Here is a 19,785-nt window from a genome sequence, read left to right as displayed (position 1 = left end):
TTGATTAAACAAATCCCTTAAAATATTTTTTCCACCTGAATTTGAGTTACTTAACTCTGCACATGAACCTAAGATTAAATATTCCATCCATATGTGTTTAATAATCACCAAGAGATATAACAATTAACAAGACTGCAGGAAGGAAAAAAGAGAGTTTAGTAAGGAGACTAGTAAGAGTTTCCTACCTTGTCAGAATTTGATGTTTAAGTTCCTTTTAAGAAAGTAGTTTCCTGGCCCATGCTGAAACTCCCTGAGCCCTGCAGATCAACACAGCATCCTGTTCAGATGTTATTATGGAAACACTGTGCTGTTCTAGGCCAAATGTATCCAAATTAAACCAAGGGGAATGGAAATAACTGTCCCTTGATGCACCGTGGTTACCGAAGGTGGGTTTGTTTATGAGTAGAATAAAATTTACAGCTAAATATAAAAGCAGATACATCATCATCTTGTAAACTTGAGTAACATGTCATTCCACCTCTGGACTCTGGAAAAAACACTAAGGTCATGCCTAAAATAAGAACAGTGAGGGCTGAGGATCACACCAGGGGTAAAACCGCAGACTTTTCCCACCTTTTGATTAAGGCATTAGGCAGGTAACAATTGGACAGTGAGATCATTTCTCTTGAATCGGGAAAGCACTGTGGGTGTGTTATTCCAACACACACACACACACACACACACTTACCCCAGGGAGAGTTTCTGAATCAGGTGTCTGGTCTTGGTGTGAAGAAGTGATTATGACTTATTTTTCAAAGGCTATTTATACAGACTATTGGAGCCAAAGAGGAGAGACAGAAGCATTTTGTTTCTCTGTGTGTGTCTCTTTTTTTTTAAACTAGGAAAGAACTTTTAAAGTCCACATTGTAAGAGATTTTACCTCCTAGTTACTGAGATAAAGAAGGCTAATGGACTTCCTAAAGAGACACAAAAGAAACCAAAACATCACATGCACCAAATTGTTACTTTTAATAGGTTTGTGTTTTAAATTTTTAAAAATTTCTTGATGTTTCAGAGGACATCAGTTACCACTTGGATTGCCTGAAAAAGGATCTGCTTTTGCCTCTTGCCAGGCCAAGTTACTTGATTTTGCAGAACCTCTGTTTCCTCGTCTATAATTCCACTTCCTACCCTCAGGGGGAGGTTACTGGAGTTAACTAATCTTCTATCCATAAAGTGTTAAGCCCCAAATCTGGCACCTAGTGGGGTTCAATTATTGCTAGTTTCCTTCCTTTCTGCTAACTTCAGCAGCAGAGGCCAATGACCAATGTTGTGGCAAATGGACATGGGGAATATGGTTGGATTGGTCCGGGATAATAGGGAAAGCGCTCCAAACATTTTAGCCTAAAATAGGTCATCTTTAATCCTATGGTGAGCATGCTAGCCTTTTTGTGGTTCAAGAGAAATGACCTTTTTTTGTGTGTATGTGTCTTTTTAGGGCTGCACCCATGGCATATGGAAGTTCCCAGGCTAGGAGTCGAATCAGAGCTGTAGCTGCCAGCCTACACCATAGCCACAGTAATACAGGATCCAAGCCCAGTCTGCAACCTACACTACAGCTCATGGCAACGCCAGATCCTTATTAACCCACTGAGCAAGGCCAGGGATCGAACCTGCATCCTCATGGATACTAGTCAGATTCGTTTCCACTTAGCCACAATGGGAACCCCAGTAGCCCATTTTTAAACTGATGTACGGGCCTTATTATACTAATCTATATTTAAATTTTAAGGTAGGACACTATGTTTTAAGTTGTTAATTTTTAAAAAGCCATTCAGGAGTTCCCTGGTGGCTCAGTGAGTTAAGGATCCAGTGTCATCACTGCAGCAGGTTCAATCCCTGGCCCAGGAACTTTCAAGTGCCATGAGTGTGGCCAGAAAAGTAAGTAAATAAAAATAAAAATCCATTCAAACTCCTCTGAGCAAACAGCAATAGTATTGGAAGAACCCAAAAACAAATACAGAAGTTCCGCTTCAGTGGCATCTTGGGAGCACTGGGACGCAGGTTGGATCCCTGGCCTGACATAGCGGGTTAGGGATCTGGCATTGTCACAGCAGCAGCTTAGGCCATGGCTGCAGCTTGATCTGATCCCTGGTCCAGGAGCTCCATATGTCACAGGGTGGCCAAAAAAGAAAAAAGACTATAAAGATGAGCAATGAGGAGTTCCTGTAGTGGCTCAGCAGAAACGAATCTGAGTAGCATTCATGAGATGCAGGTCCAATCCCTGGCCTCGCTCAGTGGGCTAAGGATCCGGCATTGCTATAAGCTGTGGTATAGGTTGCAGACACTGCTTGGATCTCGCACCGCTGTGGCTGTGGTGTAGGCTGGTGGCTACATGTCCGATTCCACCCCTAGCCTGGAAACTTCCATATGGTGTGGCCCTAAAGGGACAAAAAATAAATAAATAAAATAAAATAAAGATAAGCAATGAGGTCCTACTGTATAGCTCAGGGAACTATATCCAGTCTTTTGGTCTAGACCATGTGGAAGATAATATAAGAAAGGGAATGTATGCATATGTATGACTGGGTCACTTTGCTGTACAGCAGAAATTGGCATGACATAATAAATCAACTATAGTTTTAAAAAACAAATGTAAGACGTTAATACTGCCCCATCAGCACTCCTGTATTGAATTCCCTTGTTTTTATTATGTTGTAGCCCCTATATTATATTGTCAATTATTTGCCTGTTTACTGTTCTGATTTCTCCACAATGTTGGATTCACGAGAGGTACAAGAGACAGTTCACGGCTGTCATGTTTCTGCCATAGCTCCAGCACTCTTACAATTATCTGTTGAATGAACAAAGTTGAACAAATGTATACCCATATGTCCTTTAGACACTGGGGAAATCCTACAGATGAAAGTGCCACCATTTTTTCAGTTCAAAAAACACTTCACTCACCAAATTTATATTGGATACCTAAAGACAGGAGCTCAATTTTTCTTTTGGATCATGCTTGAGGCATGTGGAAGTTTCTGGGCCAGGGATGGAACGCCAACCACAGCAGTGACAACATGGGATCCTTAACCTGCTGTGCCACCAGGGAACTCCCAGAGTTCCAATTTTTAAAGTAAATAAAAACACAGATCCCTAGGCAGAAACAGCCATTTATGTTTATATAATTCCACTTGACCCCTGCTGAAAGGAGCTGTTTTCCAGAACCCTCGCATGAGTTTTAGCAAACTCTCTTACCCAGGACACTACCATCCCCTTAGAAGGAGTTTCAAGGTCAAGTGTGCCCAGTTTGATCAATTCACAGTCACATCCACGTGCATCATAAGGCGAAGTTAGATGTCCCTCCACCATTAAGATGAAACACATTTCAAAAGCTAAACCAAAGGAGAGAAAGTAACCTGAAATGCAAGATTACATTTTAATTTTCCTGAAAAATCTTTGCGATAAAAAGCAGTTAGGGATACTATTTTTTAAAATTAGGCATAAACTTGATTAGGTTTCTATTGAGGAATCTAGTGTCCTTATGAAAACATGCCCCAAGAAGGAGCACAGCATTAAGAAATATCTCCCGGACTCCGGGTCTGGCACTGAACACCCGCTCCTCTTGACTTACTGGCTCTCATGTGGCTTTGTTAGTCTAGGTTTTCTCTTCACATGGGGATAAACAAATAACAAAAAGGGTGTGGGAAGAGGAAGCCAGAGAGAAGTGGGAATATAATACCTGCCTTGCCTAGAGTTTTCTGAAAATCAAATGGGTCAAAAGATCCAGAATTCCTTCGGAAACTTTAAAATCCTCCATCAAAACAAGACACTACTGTTGCAATTTTTTTTAACCTAGGAAAAAATTCTGTGAAAACTGTCTTTCATAGTTGAGTTCTTTCTTCAAATAAATCTTCATTAACTGGTTTTTAATGAAGATTTATTGCAATGTGAATTCCAACAAAATCAAGTTTTCAGTCAGGCTGTATTAATTTAAGAGAATGGGAAACTTAAAAAAAAAATTTGTGTATAACCAGAACAATGACCAAACATATTCTTTTCAAAGTGGCTACAGAAAAAAAGACCACTGTAACTGAAAAAGAAATGAGCAAGATTTGAAAGCATTCAGTCAATCACTACATCTTCCCAGAAATCTCTCCTTTCCAGTCCTGATTATTGCACAAAACTATCAATTTCTTGGGAGTTCCCTGGTGGTCTAGTGGTTAGGATTACAGTGCTTTCATTGAAACAGCCTGGATTCAATCCCTGGTCTGGGTACTGAGATCACACATCACCTTTACTGAGCTAGCATCCTACCTGTCACTAATATCACCTGTCTAGCTGAGCAAATAGAGAGGGACCTCTCTAAAATAACCACCACCCCCCCCATACACACAGTGGTACAACTCTATTGGCCACCTTTCTAATCCACCCTACCTGTACCCCTCACTCCAGCCAGGCTGGACTCCTCTGTTCCTTCAACTCCCCACATGCTCTGGAGCCCCCGGTCCCTCTTCTCCATGTCCTGTCTGCTGGCCACACTCTGCTCCTTCTTACCACAGCCCTAGGTTACTTTTGGCTCAGCTTCCAGGCTTCAGCTCCCTTTCCTGGGAAGACTTCCCCAACTCCAGTAAATGCCCCTACTGTGGTTGCGTTTCTTTGCTCCCAGCTTCCCCCAGGCTCTCCTGCAGCTGCTGTTTCATGATCTCCAGCCTGCAGACTCTAAGCTAGCTCCTACCTCCCCACATTGGCCCATAGCATGCTGCCAATGGAAAAAAACAAAGTGTGAGATAGAGGAGTCCCCCATCCCCTGTTCTATCTGCTTTAACTGTATGATCCAGCAAGCACGCATGCAAACACACACACACACACAACAATTATTTTCCAGTAAACACACAGATGCAATCGAGCCCTTCATGATATGGATGGGAACATCCTTTTCAAACAGGTAGAGAGATTTGAGAGAAGAGTCAAGTGTCCCAACTCGTATTAAATGTCCCCAAAATCCTCACATTTGAAAACCACTAATTTACTCATTGGCCATGCCCTTTCAATCTTCCCTACAAAAGGTATTTTCAAATTCCATTTGACATGTACTTTCATCAGTTAATTTTTAATTGAGCCAAATATGAAATGCTCGCATTAACCAGACAGAGCGTGTTTAGCTGCTGATTTGCAGTGACAGCTTGTGTTATTATCACACACAGGCCAAGCATGAAATAGAAAACTAATAACCCCTTAAGTATAGTCTCAAAGTATCATTTATGGGAAAGAAAACTACATTCAAAGGAAACTTGTGCAATGGCTGTCATTTTTTTTCCCCCAGAGCTGCAAGCTGTTACAAAGCAGGGAAGCTCATTTTCTCACGGATCCGGAGGATCAAGAATCCCACTGTCACTGGATGTATTCATTAAGAAGGAATCTGGCAGCAGCACAGGGGACAGATACTCTGGAGAACGGGCCAATTATCTGGGTGTCCTTTATAATTTGAAGTTTCTGAATTCACTCATAGATAAGCCACTTGAAGAGGGTCTGGCAGTGGTAACATAATGCACAGATGGCCATTGAAGAAACGAGAGGGAAGAAGTAAAGATAGGGGAGAAAAGAGAATTTGCTTGTGGTTTCTTTCACAGGGACTCACATCTGTAAGCCCCAGAAGTATGGTCAAGCTTCATGACAAGTGCACAAATCACATAATCTTTTTCAAACAGATGACAAATGATGAGCAACGATGCTTTTGAGTTTGCTTCATGCCAAGGAATAAGGATTCTCAAAATGCAAATTCCACCAGTTCTTAAAAACCACAGAAAGGCTGTGATGCTTGCTTCAACCAGAACAGAGGATGGAGCCCAAACCTGTCAGCCCAGTGGTTTGCTCCATACCACTCCTAGTAATCTTCCCATTGGCCAGTGTCTGGAGAAATAAAATCCCAGCATCCCTCTGCTCTGGACATACCGAGTTATACTGACCCCCATCTCCAATTGGCTACTTGTTTTTAGGGGAGGAGAACTAGGGGACCATTTATCCTTGTGACTTGTATGCTATAGTTCTTTTATATTTGAGTTACAATACTAATAACAGAGGAAAAGCCACTCTGTCCCCCACTGTGAGAACCATGGACAAGCCCTGCTTTCTTTCAGGATGAGGTAATGAAGAAGTTTAGATGACAAGGCTCTGACTGTCTGAACAGGGCTGGAGACACAAAACCCGAGAAATGAGAGCAAGTATGCACATATATGTCTGACTGTGTGCGTGTATCCTTTGTACAAACAGATACAATGTGATCAGAGATGTGCTAATCTCTCATATTAGCAGTGAGGACTTTCATTAAAGTTGAATGTTTAAGATCAAGCAAAATCTAGAAGATTTCTTTTCAGGTATGAATGACTTACTTTTTCAATTCAATGATAAAGGATGAAATCAAAACATTGAGGTAGTTTTCTTTGTCCACTTCTACTGAATATTAACAGAATCCATAGGATGGGTCAGTGGGAACACATATGTCCCTACAGTGGAACATTAGAGAGTGGAACATATATACTCTATATAATGAGTGGAGAGGATGAGTTTGATGTCCAAAGGGCCTCTATCCTATCACTTTTATTAATTCATTTATTCAATCAACAATCATTGTGTGCACCTACTATCTACTATGCTAGGTGCGGGTTCAATATACTAGGAGAACTGCTATTAAGTCAGCAAGTACCAGTGCAGGAGAACTCCTGGACTGTCTAAGAATCTGCAAACGGAGAACACTACTAGGATGTTGAAACAACAGTAATCTAACTCCAGTTGAGTTATCTTTAAGTAGGCAAACTGGTAGTGGGGAGCCAAGCTTTGAACAGTAAAACTTCAAGTTAATCACCTTAATTCAATCCATAGACCTCTACAGAGGACTTTGGGGGAAAGGTGGTGTAGAAAGAGTGGTTAATAAAAGAAGGCAGAATCAGCAGCAGCAGCTAGGACCATTTTTGGAAACAAAAGAAGAAAAGGGGGGAGTTGACAGGGTTTGGGGGAAAAGCAGGGTGTATTCCAGCCCCAATGTCTCTCTCCAGGTCTAGATCCTGAAGACCAACTGCTCCTGGGCATTTCCGATGGATACCCTATGGGAAGCTCAAGATGAAAATGTCCAAAATGAATTTCATCACATTTACCCCACAAAACGGTCATTTTTCTTATCCTGGGTTTGGAATTTGCATTCTTTGCTTCTTTCCCTCCCTCATTTCCCATGTTCAATCTGTTGTCAGTCCTTGGGGTCCACATCCCCACTCCCCCTGCCCTGGTCCAAACCTCTTCCTTGGTCTCCCACTATCCAACCTCAGCCACTGTCAATCTTCCACCAGCCTACATACCCCACCTTGTCTCAGAACCCTTTCAAGAACCTATTAACATCGACCAAATTCAACACAGACCTCTCAACTTACGATCCAGTCTTTTCTCACAAGAAATCTCCATGCCCCAATCTCGTCAGACTCTTTCCAAGTCCCCAGGGACGCCTCACATATTCCTGCCTGCTCTGACTCCTCCAGGCCCATCCAGCTACCTGAAATGCCCTCTCTCCATATCTCCCACCAAAACTCATCCAGATCCCCTTCTTCCAGCTGGACCAGATGGTTCCGCCCACTAAAGTGTGTCAAGGATCACAGCAATTTACACATCTCAGTCTCACTACTGGTTGGCTAATTCCTTAGAGGCAGAGGTTTTCTTCCACAGATGAAACACCTGGCATAGAACTCTGCACATGGTAGACCCCCAATAAATGTTTTTTCAATGGAAAAGGGTAGTGTGCATGTGCTACAAAATAACAAGATCTTTATTCTCCCACCACTGCCCTGGTTGCTAGGAACTCGGAGTTAAGATTAGCGAACAATTGCTCGTCTTCCTTAAGACCTCTTCCCATTGTTTTCTTTTTATACAGTCACTTTAATATTTAGTAAGAGGCTCTGCCTCACTATACTTAAAATTTTGTTAAAAATAGCTCAAAACTGCCTTTGAAAGTTTTAAGTGTTAGAGAGAAAGAGAGAGAGAAAGAGAAAGGGAGAGAGAGAGAGAGAGAAATGCCAGCAGGAATTCATAAAGAGAATGGCTAGGACGTAGTCCTAAAAATTTAGACTTAGAGGTGCCACCTGGCATCCTTTATGGACTTGCTTTTTTTCCCCAAGAGATAAAAAAATCAATATCTAAAGATGGTGATATAATTTGTAATTAATTTTTTCCTACCCTAATTGTCAGAAGGCATTGAATTAAGAGGACTAAGTATTTTCGCTTTGAAAATTCTAATGCAGCTGGGTGGAATATCTGGCTGCAATTCAGTTTCAAAGGCAATACATGAATATGACATTCATCGTTCTGTAAAAGCAGAAGAAACCTTTAGTGCTGGTGAGGAAGAGTCGGATAAAATCAAGAAGAGAGACCCTGCAACACTGATGCTTTGTTTGGTCTTCCAAGCATTCCCCAAGTCATAAACTCCCCATATTCTTTTGCAGCTTAAGACAAGACAGTTAAAAACAGAAAAAAATGTAGTAATTCGAACCATCACAAGAAAGAAGTATTGGTCTCAATGGTGAAATCTCCTTCGGAAAATGTAAGCTTCACTTGACACTGTGGGTCCTTGGGTTGCTTTCAGGAGACGAAGTAAAGAGGAGAGTGGAGTCCGGCATAAGCCTCTGACTCATTATGTTGAAGCCCCAGAGAGTTCATTATTAACTAAAAATGGAATATGGCTCCATCCCTGAAAGTCTGAAGGCAAAACAAGGAGCAGAATGGAAATACCAGCGAACTTTCTCGTAGAATCTAGCCAATCACGTAAGAAAATCACCCAAGGAGCTCTTGGTGCACTGCTACAAAGGGCCACCCCAGCAGGTCAGGGACATTCCCTTTCTACCGTGTTTAAGAGGGCATCTGGGAAAGCAGTTTTTAGTATAAGTGATTTTAGTTAAGTTTAGTTAGTCAAACTTTATCTTAGGCTAGAGCATAACCCTCACTCGCCTCTAACACTGCAGAGACCAGAGCTAGTACAAATTCTTCTAGCAGATTCTATCTTATCCCCTGCATAGGGCTGGAATTTATGAGCTCTGGAAGGAAAGCATCAGATCTAACGACAGAATTTTTCCTTGCCCGGCTGCCTGTAGTAAGACTGGAGCAGGGGTCATAATATTCTAGCTATGACCCACCCCTTCTCTGCTCCCTCTTGCTGGTTACCTAGACACAACGCTCTTGCGTAGACACAGTCCTACCTTACCCATGTTGGTGAGTATCAAGGAGCTCCCCCTTGGAGGTCTCCCTGTGCTGGGGTGATGGGCAGGTGGGGGACCCTGGTCGGGGGTGGGAGTGGTCCTGATGAGAAATTCTACATGGCTTTGGAGAGATAGAAACAATCATTCCAGCATCATGCTCACTGAAAGACAGCTGGGTTTCTCTTTTGTCTGGCAAATAAAGAGCAGAGAAATCATGCTGGCACTAGAGAGGTGAGCACAGATCAGAACAAGTGGCGATCTACAAAAAAATACTTTAAAAAATGAAAACAGCTATGTTGTGATTTCAAAAGTTTTACAACCTCCAGTTAAAGAAGGGGCCGACGAATAAAAGAAGTTAGACAGTAAACACCTGCACTTCGGGAACACACATGTCCCAGTGAGCCGGGAATTTCTATGAGTTGCATTTTGGAAGAGAAGCCTCTTAATAAACAGAACACTACTAGAACCTAAAACCAAACCAAAACAAAAGCTTTGTTTTTTCCTCTCTCCTCTGTTCTGGTTCAGATCAACTCGTATTTTTCTGCATACCAGAAGGATTTAAGAAAGATATTTCTTCAAAGCAATCTATTCTACTCATCCTAATCAGAGCCTTGATTGTCTTCTATTGAAACAATTAATGAAATACTTGAAAAACTGCAGATTAGTGTTTATTAAGTCTTCGTAATATGTATAAGGAGTGCCCAAAGGGTAAATATTTAACAAGGGAACTCCCCCTGCCTTTCGGTTCTCTTAAGTGTATGTCCGTGTAACACAGTCTTTTTAAAAAACTATTTCTCCTCCTAGTTAAATCAGGCCTAATACACACATGAAGAGCCATATGGTTAGAAATAACTTTTTCAGACAAAGATGGAAGTTTATGCAAAATAGCACATACTTAAGTTTTTTATTTTATTTTATTTTTTCTTTTTCTTTCTCCCTCTAAATCTGAGAGTTTAAAATCATGCTTACCAGGTTGCGTGGCAACTCTGAGTTCACGTGGACATCTCTAGCATCAGCCTATGAGAGTATCCAGGGCTGGAGAGGGGGGGAGCGTTTCTCCCTGACCCCCAATCTAACCCAGGGCTGGGCACACAGAAGACTTGCAATCACATTGGTTGAATTACTGTCTCAGTCCTTGGCTGACTTTCATCGTTAATCCTGTTGTGAGGTCAAGCACTGATTTGGTTTGAATCAAACCAAGAGGAATGAAAAAGAAGCTTCGTAGCGGAGTCAGTTCTCTGAGTGGTCTCCTGTGTATAGCTGGGGGAAAGGGTGACCAGCTCGCAAGGTTACCGCTATACCTGAATAAGGTGATATTAGATTACTTTAAAAAGGTTTAACAGAACCTTTGAACCTCAAATACAATATATCTCTGAGGGGGGAAAAAAAAGCCTTTTTACTTGCATACTACAAAGACAGTGTTGTTTTTCTAGCACAAATACACTTCTGCTGAAATATCGCTTTGCTAAACTCTTGTGAAGACACAATGGGTGCCCTCGGAAGTGGGTGTGGGGGTGCTCTGAGTGGGAGACACTGCTATTAATACACATAGCACCCACATGCCTGCTTCACGAGTGGGTTTATCATTCCTCCAAAAAGCTGACTAGGACTGGGAGTAGAGATAAAGAGAAACTCAAAGAGATTTGGCTTAAAAAAAAAAAAAAAATCTGTGGCTTTCTGTTACCTGGTGCACTGTGTGGCCTAATGACATTTGAACAATCTGAAATGTTCCAGGTCAATCAAGGATTACTAAAAAGATCAATCAGTTCTCACTAGAAAGCACAGCTACAAGTAACAGGATGCGCAGAAGAAAGACATGTTTTCGACCGATACTAAATAGAACAAATGCCCTAAAACAGAAAAGAGAACTGAGTGAACTATAACATTTTACAAAAGTCCCCAAATGTAATCACTCAACAGCACATGACTGCAAAAGCAATAACGTGTATTTTCCACAAAATAAATTATTGAAAGGGGCCATGTGATTCTTAGCAGGCAGAAAGATGCACTTTCCCAAGGAAAGTTCATCATTAAATATATTATCGAAGACTGGATCATCTTCAAGCTATTTTTAATCCTGTCATTTTGCGGCCATAATTGGCCATAAGCAGCTGATACTCAGCCACTAGAAAAATGATGCACACTGGCCCAAGAATGGTATTACCTTCCAGTTAATCACACTTTTGGGTGGATGTAGACAACACACAGAAACGAGAAACTGCTTGCTGACCAACTAATAAAAAGGAAGCTAACCTCTACTGGATGTGGAGAAGTAAGTTCCTGTCTTCCTAAACCACAAAGACCAAAAGATAAACACACACAAAAAGTCACAGCACCATCTCATCAACAGAATGAAGCCAACTGCCTATTTAAGGCATCTCATTCTTGCAATCATCAGACATCTCTCTTCTAAGACATGAAGCAAAAATGTTGGTCACATTTCTCAGTTTGGAGGATGCTATCAATATTCAGGCACCATCATCTCACCCAAATCTCAACCCACCACTTGCAAGAGCCCCTTGGTCATGAAGAAGTTCTAAACTCTTCTATAGAATTTGAACTGTGTTACAAGAGAATCAAATACCTAATGGAGCTATAGAAAGAGTAAAAGTTCCTGTCTTTTAACTGGAACAGAAAAGCTGTCTTCCTTTAATGGGGTCAGTAAGGCCAATACAGATTGCAAAGCTACCATGAAAAACATTCTTGAGGGGACAGGGCATATAATCATTTCTTTCCTATCTCTCTTTCATTCCAGTCTATTTCTTTCAAGGGTCAGAACACTCTTGTGGACACCTAGGAAATACGCAGTATTCTATGTAATGCTATGGACCCGTGAGGCCACTGGAAAGGGACACTTACAGGATCTATCCCAGATTGTCATTTTTCCTAAAAGACATGCACAGGATTCAATGGTTGGTGATGGTGGCCAGCATTTCTCACTTTTATGTGTATACACACACCTGTAGATGTGGAAACCACAGATTCTGACTCAGAAGCTCTGGGGTAGGACCTGAGACCCTGCATCTCTAAGAAGTTCCCAAGTGATGTCTAGGCTGCTGGTCTGTGAACCACACTTGGAAGAGTAGGATCTTAGACATCTCCTAATGCTGCTGCCATCTCGATGCTCTGCTGTCCTGTCTCCCTCTGGATGCCTTCTTCAGACTGAGGAATAAAGCCCCACTCCACTCTACATCCAATTTTGTCTTTAGTCTTTACTTAATTTGTAGGCTTCTGGGACCATCTTTCAGACCCCTATCAGTCCAAGGCCCTGCTTTCTCCAAGTTATGGAACGTGGAATGCAAACTATTCTTCAGCAGCAAAGAAAAAATATGACTTCAAGTCTAAAGCCCCCATTAGTACAGATTCAGTAGATGAGCTGATCCACTGAGTCAGAGTCATCGTCCCATGACAAAAGAATGTGCTAGCTCTCTTCTGAAGCTTCACCATCCTTATTGAGTCCTCTGTACTGTAAGATGAAACATAGCTGATTGGTATAAATCTGGAGGAAATTTTGTCTATATGCCAAATGCTTAAAATAAAAATTTAGATTAATAATGCACCTCTGAAAGGATAAGTAAATCAGACTCCCAAATGCTGTTACTTTTATTCCAAAGTATCCATTTATGATTGTACTTCCTGATATATATACATGTATATATACTTTTTGGCCAAAGTCCTTTGTTTTCCTACCTAGTCATCCATCTATGTGTTGTTCTGAAAACTACATATTTCAACATCAGCTATTTGTACTTCTATATGATTTATTCTTACTATAAGAGGTTTTGTCAAAAAAAAAAAGTTTATCATGTTCTATGGTATGTCATGTGGTTTGGCATCATAAAATGTAGCCTCTACATTTATCAACCTCAGATACCTGTTGACCACAAAGACAGGCTCTACTAAGAAAACTCTATTTTGAAAGGAGGAAAAAGTGAGTCTTCACTCAAAAAGAAAATTCAACTGTACGAGATGTTAATATACCACAGCTCAACAATGAAGATCAAGATTATATCTTAATTTCTATCATAAACATAGGTCTCTGCTTCCCATCTTTTGATTAAATTACTTAACATGTGACAGTTACCACCTTGGACTTCTTTCAGCTAGGAAGAAAAATGGTTTAACATTTTTTCACAAAAAATATGAAAGAATAAAACTGTTAAATTAGCTTTACTTTGGTCTTAAAATGATCCCTTTGGCGTCTGGAAGTCCCTACCTCTTTGGTTATGGTGGTTAAAAATAAAACCACCTACTTAACCAAACATTTTACAAAAATATTCTTTTCACCGTTTACTGCATTCTTCCAGAATTACTAAAGATCTGGTAGTATGGGATCTCAAAAAACAAACAACTCACAAAAAGCATTTAAATTTTAGAGATGAAATGGGGATGTTTACTTTTAAACACTGAACAGTGGCATCAATATTTTGTCAACTTTGGTCAAGTAGGATCAGATGTTCATGTCAGTCATCTACTTTTCTTGGCCTTTTCTCTTTTTGGCCCCTTAATATTAGCACACTTTGTAAACTGTAGTAAAATATGTAATGTGCATCTTGAAATCCAATCCACTTATAGTAACTGCTAGGCTTTTTGCTCCTGTTAGTTTCCATAAAATAATAGCATTAGTAATTCTCCCTATAATCCTCCTAATAAAGGATGCAATTCTCACTGAACTGCATCCTTTTTCAAAGACAATTGTTTAGATTAAAACAAAAAGTCTGCAAAAACTTCAGACAAAAATTATTCCTTTTCTTGGTTTTTCATAAATTAATAATTTTAGATATATAAAGTATAGACTTCAATTACACTTCTTCAGTCTTAGGACCTGTACCCCACCCCCAAAGAATCATACACCCAAAAAGAAATTTATGGTGACATAATGAAGGCTCTACCTAGCACAATACCAGAAAAAAAAAAATATGCTCACACATGTTCTTCAAAGATACAGGCATTAATCACTTCAACTAAAGTCAGAGCACAGGAATCCATAGCTAAGAATCAATTCTTCTATGCTTTATATAGATACTGTAGATTCACGTTTATCCAGCAGAGAAGACCCAAAATGATGTGAATTCTAGTTGGTGAAAAGTAAGACAGTAAAATTCCAGTAAACCTCAAAATCATACACAAGTTATAGAAATAGAACACAAAGCGTGCAGCGAATGCAAATTCTGCCACTGATGAAATAAACACCCATAGATGAGTGTTCTTCAAGACAATGGGTCATGCCCACTGGGAATGTGGCTCACATTGCAGCTTGGAATGGCCGGACTTTTGGAAAGTCAACTTACAATTTACCTTTTCACAAACATCCAAGATTTTCAGGGAAATAGGCTCCATTGGTTTTCCTCTTTGGGTAGATGTTACCAAGTGAGGAGAAGGCATGACCTTGGTCTTCTGGGGGAGTCTGTTCTTCTAATTGGGTGGTTCTCACATCTTAGTACAAAGAAGAAACCCCCAGAGGGGCTTATTTCTGATGCAGATTCCCAGGGCCCAGCCTGAGGTCAGTTTATGAGTTGGCCCTGTCTCTGATTTCAAGGAGCTACTCAGGCCAGGTACAGTAATGCTGGGGATCCTTGGACTCCCAGTTTGAAAAACACTGAAGGGATACCATTATCCCAAGAGCCTACTGAATAGCAAAGCCTGGATCTTTGAAACTCAACGGTTGGCAAGCAAGGCAAACAGTTTTGGCGGGAAGGAATGATCACAGTACGGTTGGCAGGGAGAGAGCTCTGAACAGGGGAAATGGGGAGGGAAGCCACAAACCTGATTTTATAGCACTGGCTCATCCGCCCGCCCTTGGTCGAGCAGCCCACCCACACTCCAACCACTGCATCTCAGACCCTTAACGCGCAGCCCAGACTCACATTCAACCACACATGCACCTACCCAGCCTCCGTTATCCTGGATCCAGGTGTGCAGGTGCCGGTTCAGGTACTCAGTCATCCACAGGGCGATGTTGTCCACCAGGGGCGACATCTCCCGGTTGACGCTCTCCACACACATGACCCCACCGAACTCAAAGAAGGCCACAATCCTCCCCCAGTTCACCCCATCCCTGAAGAGCTCCTCCACCACCGTGGCAAAGCGTCCCCTCGCGGTGAAGGGAGTCAGGTGCAGCTGGCTGGACATCTCGGCAAAGTCGCGGCGGTAGCGACGAGAGAAGTCATCGCCGGCCTGGCGCAGGGTCAGGTGGACCACAGGTGGCACCGGGCTGAGTACAGGCCCCGCGGCGGCGGCGGCGGCGGCGGTGGCGGCGGGGGCGGTCGGGGTCGGCGGCGGCGAGGTCCTGGCGGGAGCGGGGGTTCGCCCGGGCTGGGAGGAGAAGATGCCCGGTGCGGGAGCGGCCCCCGGGGACGCGGCGCCCGCGTCTCCGGCATCCCACTCGTAGCCCCTCTGCGACAGCTTATAGTGGATGTACTTCATCACTATTTCCCGGTTATCATACCCTGTTCTCCCAGCGTGCGCCATCCTTTCCCAGAGGAAAAGCAGCCGGGTACCAACAGCACCTCTCGCCCCCGCTTCCCACCCCACGGCCCCGAAAGAGAGAATAGTTATAATCCAGCTATTTTATTGGATGTGCTTTGCATTCTTGGTTGAGGGGGTGTCTTCAGTCACGCGGAACACTTGATTCTGGTGTTTCCCTCTTGGCATGAGATGCAGGAAATTTTTATTTAAATTCCTTTCGGATCTTTAGTTCATGAGGCACATTATTAATTATTGTTAATATCAGTCTACTTCCCCCGTGATGCTGAAAGGTTAAAAAAACTAATCAGTCAAAATCAGGTGCATTTCCCTTTATACACTGGGTGAAAGCAGGGCTTAACACACTACAAGTTACACAGCTGAAAAGAATGTATTAAACTGCCTGGAAATTAAACTTACTCGAATGCACTTAAAAGTTAAAATCTCAAATGTTTCCATTGAAAGTTACATTAAGCCAATTTTCTGTGCAAAGAACTTACTTGTATTTTTTAAGGACAGCATGATCCTCTGTCAAGTTTCCTTTTTGTGAAAACAAAACAAATGCATAAGGCAAAGATTCCATCAATCTTCAGAACTCTCCAGTTATAGCTGCTTTGAAACTTCCAAATGAATCAGGAGCTGGGGGAGGAGGTGTAAAAATTAGGAGAATTTCCAGTTTGATTCCCAGACTTCTCCTTTACAGAAATGTCAATCCGTAGGAATCCCAACCAGAGATCTCAAGAGCACGAGAAAAGAAAGGCAGCGGCGGCGGCAGATGAATTACAATTTTCAGTCCGGGATTTGCAGAAGTCCTGTGATTTTTCCCCTCTCGGCAATTTACACACGCACACACACGCGCGGGCACGGACATGGATTTCTATCCGCGGGGCCGCTTCACGCCTCCACGGGAGAGAGACAGGGACCGGGGGCCGGTGGACGAGCCGGGGACGGGGACAGGAATCCTCTTCTGATTAAACTCCGAACGGCAAATGCATTTTCCGAAAAGCTGCTTGATAAATGAAGGCTGGACGCACCCGGCCCGCCGGTGCCGAGCGCGAGAAGCCCGCGCTGTGTGTGGTGCGGCGAGGGGTGGGGAGAAGGAGGTGGTGGGGGAGGGTTTTATTTTTTCCCTCTTTTCCTAAAAAGGATGACTGCTACGAAGTTCTCCCCCCTGGACCCCCTCTTCCGCTGCACCCCACCGGCGCACCCCGCCTCCGGGCTGCGCACCCTTTCTCCTCCTCCTGCTCCTGCGCGGCAGAGCTGGCTGCGCCCGCCTCCCCCGCGCTCCCGCTCAGGGCGATGACGGCCGCGCCGGCGGGGAGGGCTCGGCTCCCGGCACCTTCGCTGGCAGCGGCGGCGGCGGCGGCGGCGGCGGCAGCGGCGGCGGCTCGGCGGGGAAACCGAGCTTGGCGGGCGGGAGCCCGGCGGGCGGGGGCCAGCGCAGGGAGGAAGGGGGCGGGCGCGGGGCCGGGGGGGCTGGCCTCTTACTTCATTCTCCTCTAACCGACTGGTTTCCTGTATGTACGTCACACTGTTCATTCAAAAAAAGAAGAAAGAAAGAGCCCTCCTCGGAGCCGCCCCACCGCCCCCTCCGCCCCCTCCGCCCCGCTCCCCTTCCCTGGGTTAAAGGAGCCGCGGCCGGCTCTGGAGCGGCGCGCCCCGCGGGGACACATGGCGCGCAGGGCCGCGGCCGGGGAGGGCGAGCCCGGGACAGCCCCCGCCCGCCCGCTCGCTCAGCCTGCCCGCTGGGCCCAGCCGGTGGGTGGCGCGGGCGGCGCAGGCCTCCCGCGCGGCCGCGGCGCGGTGGGTGTGCGCGGGGCCTCTTCGGGCCTTCGGAGGGCCCGGCGAGCGGCCAGGGCCGCCGGGGGAACCGCACGCGGCCGGATGGGTGGCTGCTAGGGGACGGGGGTGGGCGCCAAGAAAACAAGCGCCAGTAATCACTTCGGCCCTAACCGCGCGCGCGCTCCCGTGTGTGTGTGTGTGTGTGTGTGTGTGTGTGTGTGTACACACAAGCCCTTGTGTGTGTGTACACACAGCAGCCCCTGTGTGTGTACACACCAGCGCTTGGCAGATGCTGACCGAAGCAAAGAGACCTCAGCGCTGCCCTCCGAACGGAGGCGACGCTGCTGCACATTCATCAGCGAGGGAAGCCCCAAGCGTGTGTTTACTTTCAAGTTGCTTCCTAGGTGTCCACGCAGAGAATACACTTCGGTGACACCATCCATGACCAAAGCCAGACATAGCTCTCAGTGGCCCGGCAGAGGGATTAGTGGGGTATATACCAAGGGCTTTCAAGTGGTTAAGTCAATGTTTTTCCTCTACTAACAGTCTGGGCACTGGGTTAGGGGCTGCCCGCCACGCTACCGTGGGAGGCTACAGGGCTACCTTAAGGCCCCAAGCCCCCAAACCAGGGTAAGTGGGTCCACGGCCACCTAGCAGCCAATCTAGATAGCTGCACCTTCTCGAGTTATTTATACACAAACACAGACTCGCACACGCACTATATACACATTTTTTTTTATTCACAAGCATGAACAGCCCCCAGGAGAAAGGCACAAAGAGCAAACAAGTGGCATGTGTTTATTTTTATCTCTAAGAGTCTTTGACAAATAAAGCACCAAGAAAAATTTACAAATAGCAGGGTAGCTTACCTAATAGAACTCAAGAACAAACATATAGGGATACTGGATTGTTGTGATCATAGAAACATGACACGTGAGTACTGCCACAAGTACAAATATGTTCTCACACTACCTTTATTTTGTCTCATTCCTAATCTAAAATCAAAGCATTCATTCTTTGGCAAAATAAGCACAGCAAATTATTTTCCTTTCTTCACCCATCAAAGCCAATCAGCTAACAATGCCAAGCCTCTTGCATATAGGAATGGATGTCTGGTACAAATGTCTTATCCTGGCAAGAGAGAATGAATGAAGATGGTACTTCCTGCCTCCCAACTGTGACAGTGTCGCCTTTTATCCATGGCAGCGGCGTGGAGGTATGCTGTCCTGGAGAGAGACACTGGGTATCGATTGATCTGGGCTCTCTGTTCACATAAAGAGCAGAAACCTGTGCTAATGCCACACATCACGGTTTAGGAATCATGAGAGAACCTTGTTTGAGAACCTTGTCAAACCCTCAAGATTACTTAAGGGGAACTGAAAGCCTTAGTGCTTCTGAGACCCAGCATGTGAGTAAGGAAATGAAAGGCCAGAGCTGGAAAAGAGATTGTACTTCTACAGAGCGGGCAACCGGAAGGAAACAGATACCCTATTCCCAGAGAAAGAAAAGCTTCCTTTTTTTTCTTTTACTTTAGAACCTCACTTTACAGATTCTTCCACATTTATGTAGCATCTTGACCATAATCAAACACTCTTAGGACAGGTCTGCATTAGTTCTTGACCAAAGCAGTACTGTACGTTCCCGAGGAATGTTCTGGATACTTTCAATCAAAAGAATGAAACCCTTCCTCCATTCATGTTTATTAGATTCCACCTAAAGGGTAAGACAAGTACTCCCTGGAAGAGTGGAATTAACTGGTTGTTTCTGGGTATTGTTCAGCTAGTGGAGGGAGCACTGGTCTGAGTCAGGAGTCCTAAGTGTGAATTTAGAGACCTTCCAATGATGTTCCAAATGTAGGCACTGTGGGCTTTTCACTTCTCAAGATATGTCCCACCTTTAAAAGCCAATGGATGGTCCTTTTCCTAGCTTCACCTGGCTGGGTTCTAGCAGTAGGGTAGCACCAGGAGGAGAAAAGAACAAAACGGAGGGAATGGAGATTGTGTCAAGAGTCTAAAAGGCCTGTGTTTTCCCTTCTTTATTCTCAAATCTGCCAAACAAAAGCTTTTTATTGCCAGTTTTCGCCACCTACTGGTTGATATTTAACAGCATCCTTCAGAAAGTTCTCTTCATCCATCACCAATGTAAATGTTCCTAAAGTTTATGAAATTCAAAAAGGACATTATTCTAATCTAAACATACTAATATTTCATACAGGTATATATCAAATCTTCCCAACTATTAAAATTTTTATTTAAAACGAGGATAGAAAGACACTGTTGAAAAGGGAATTGACAGCTAATAAGATGAAAGAGTTAAAAATATAAAACATGAACCCAAACCATTTAGGCATACTGAAGTGCAA

General features: G+C 43.8%; 1 protein-coding gene across 4 annotated transcripts in view; it reads right to left on the bottom strand.

The window, feature by feature from the left end:
• The window catches only part of BCL2 (BCL2, apoptosis regulator), a 180,812-nt gene extending 163,823 nt beyond the window's left edge, over positions 1 to 16,989 (bottom strand). For 3 of the 4 annotated variants that reach the window (XM_021099593.1, XM_021099602.1, XM_021099599.1), the window contains exon 1: positions 15,066 to 16,989. In XM_021099593.1, coding sequence (XP_020955252.1) covers positions 15,066 to 15,647 — 582 coding nt within the window. In that variant the 5' untranslated portion in view covers positions 15,648 to 16,989. Of the gene's footprint in view, positions 1 to 185 lie in introns of all 4 variants that reach the window. The other variant, XR_002346028.1, reaches the window with a different exon arrangement.

Source organism: Sus scrofa, chromosome 1 (genome assembly GCF_000003025.6).
Source record: "Sus scrofa isolate TJ Tabasco breed Duroc chromosome 1, Sscrofa11.1, whole genome shotgun sequence".
NCBI lineage: Eukaryota > Metazoa > Chordata > Mammalia > Artiodactyla > Suidae > Sus > Sus scrofa.
Note: the sequence above shows the minus strand (reverse complement) of the source record. Positions and strands in the feature narration are given on the sequence as shown.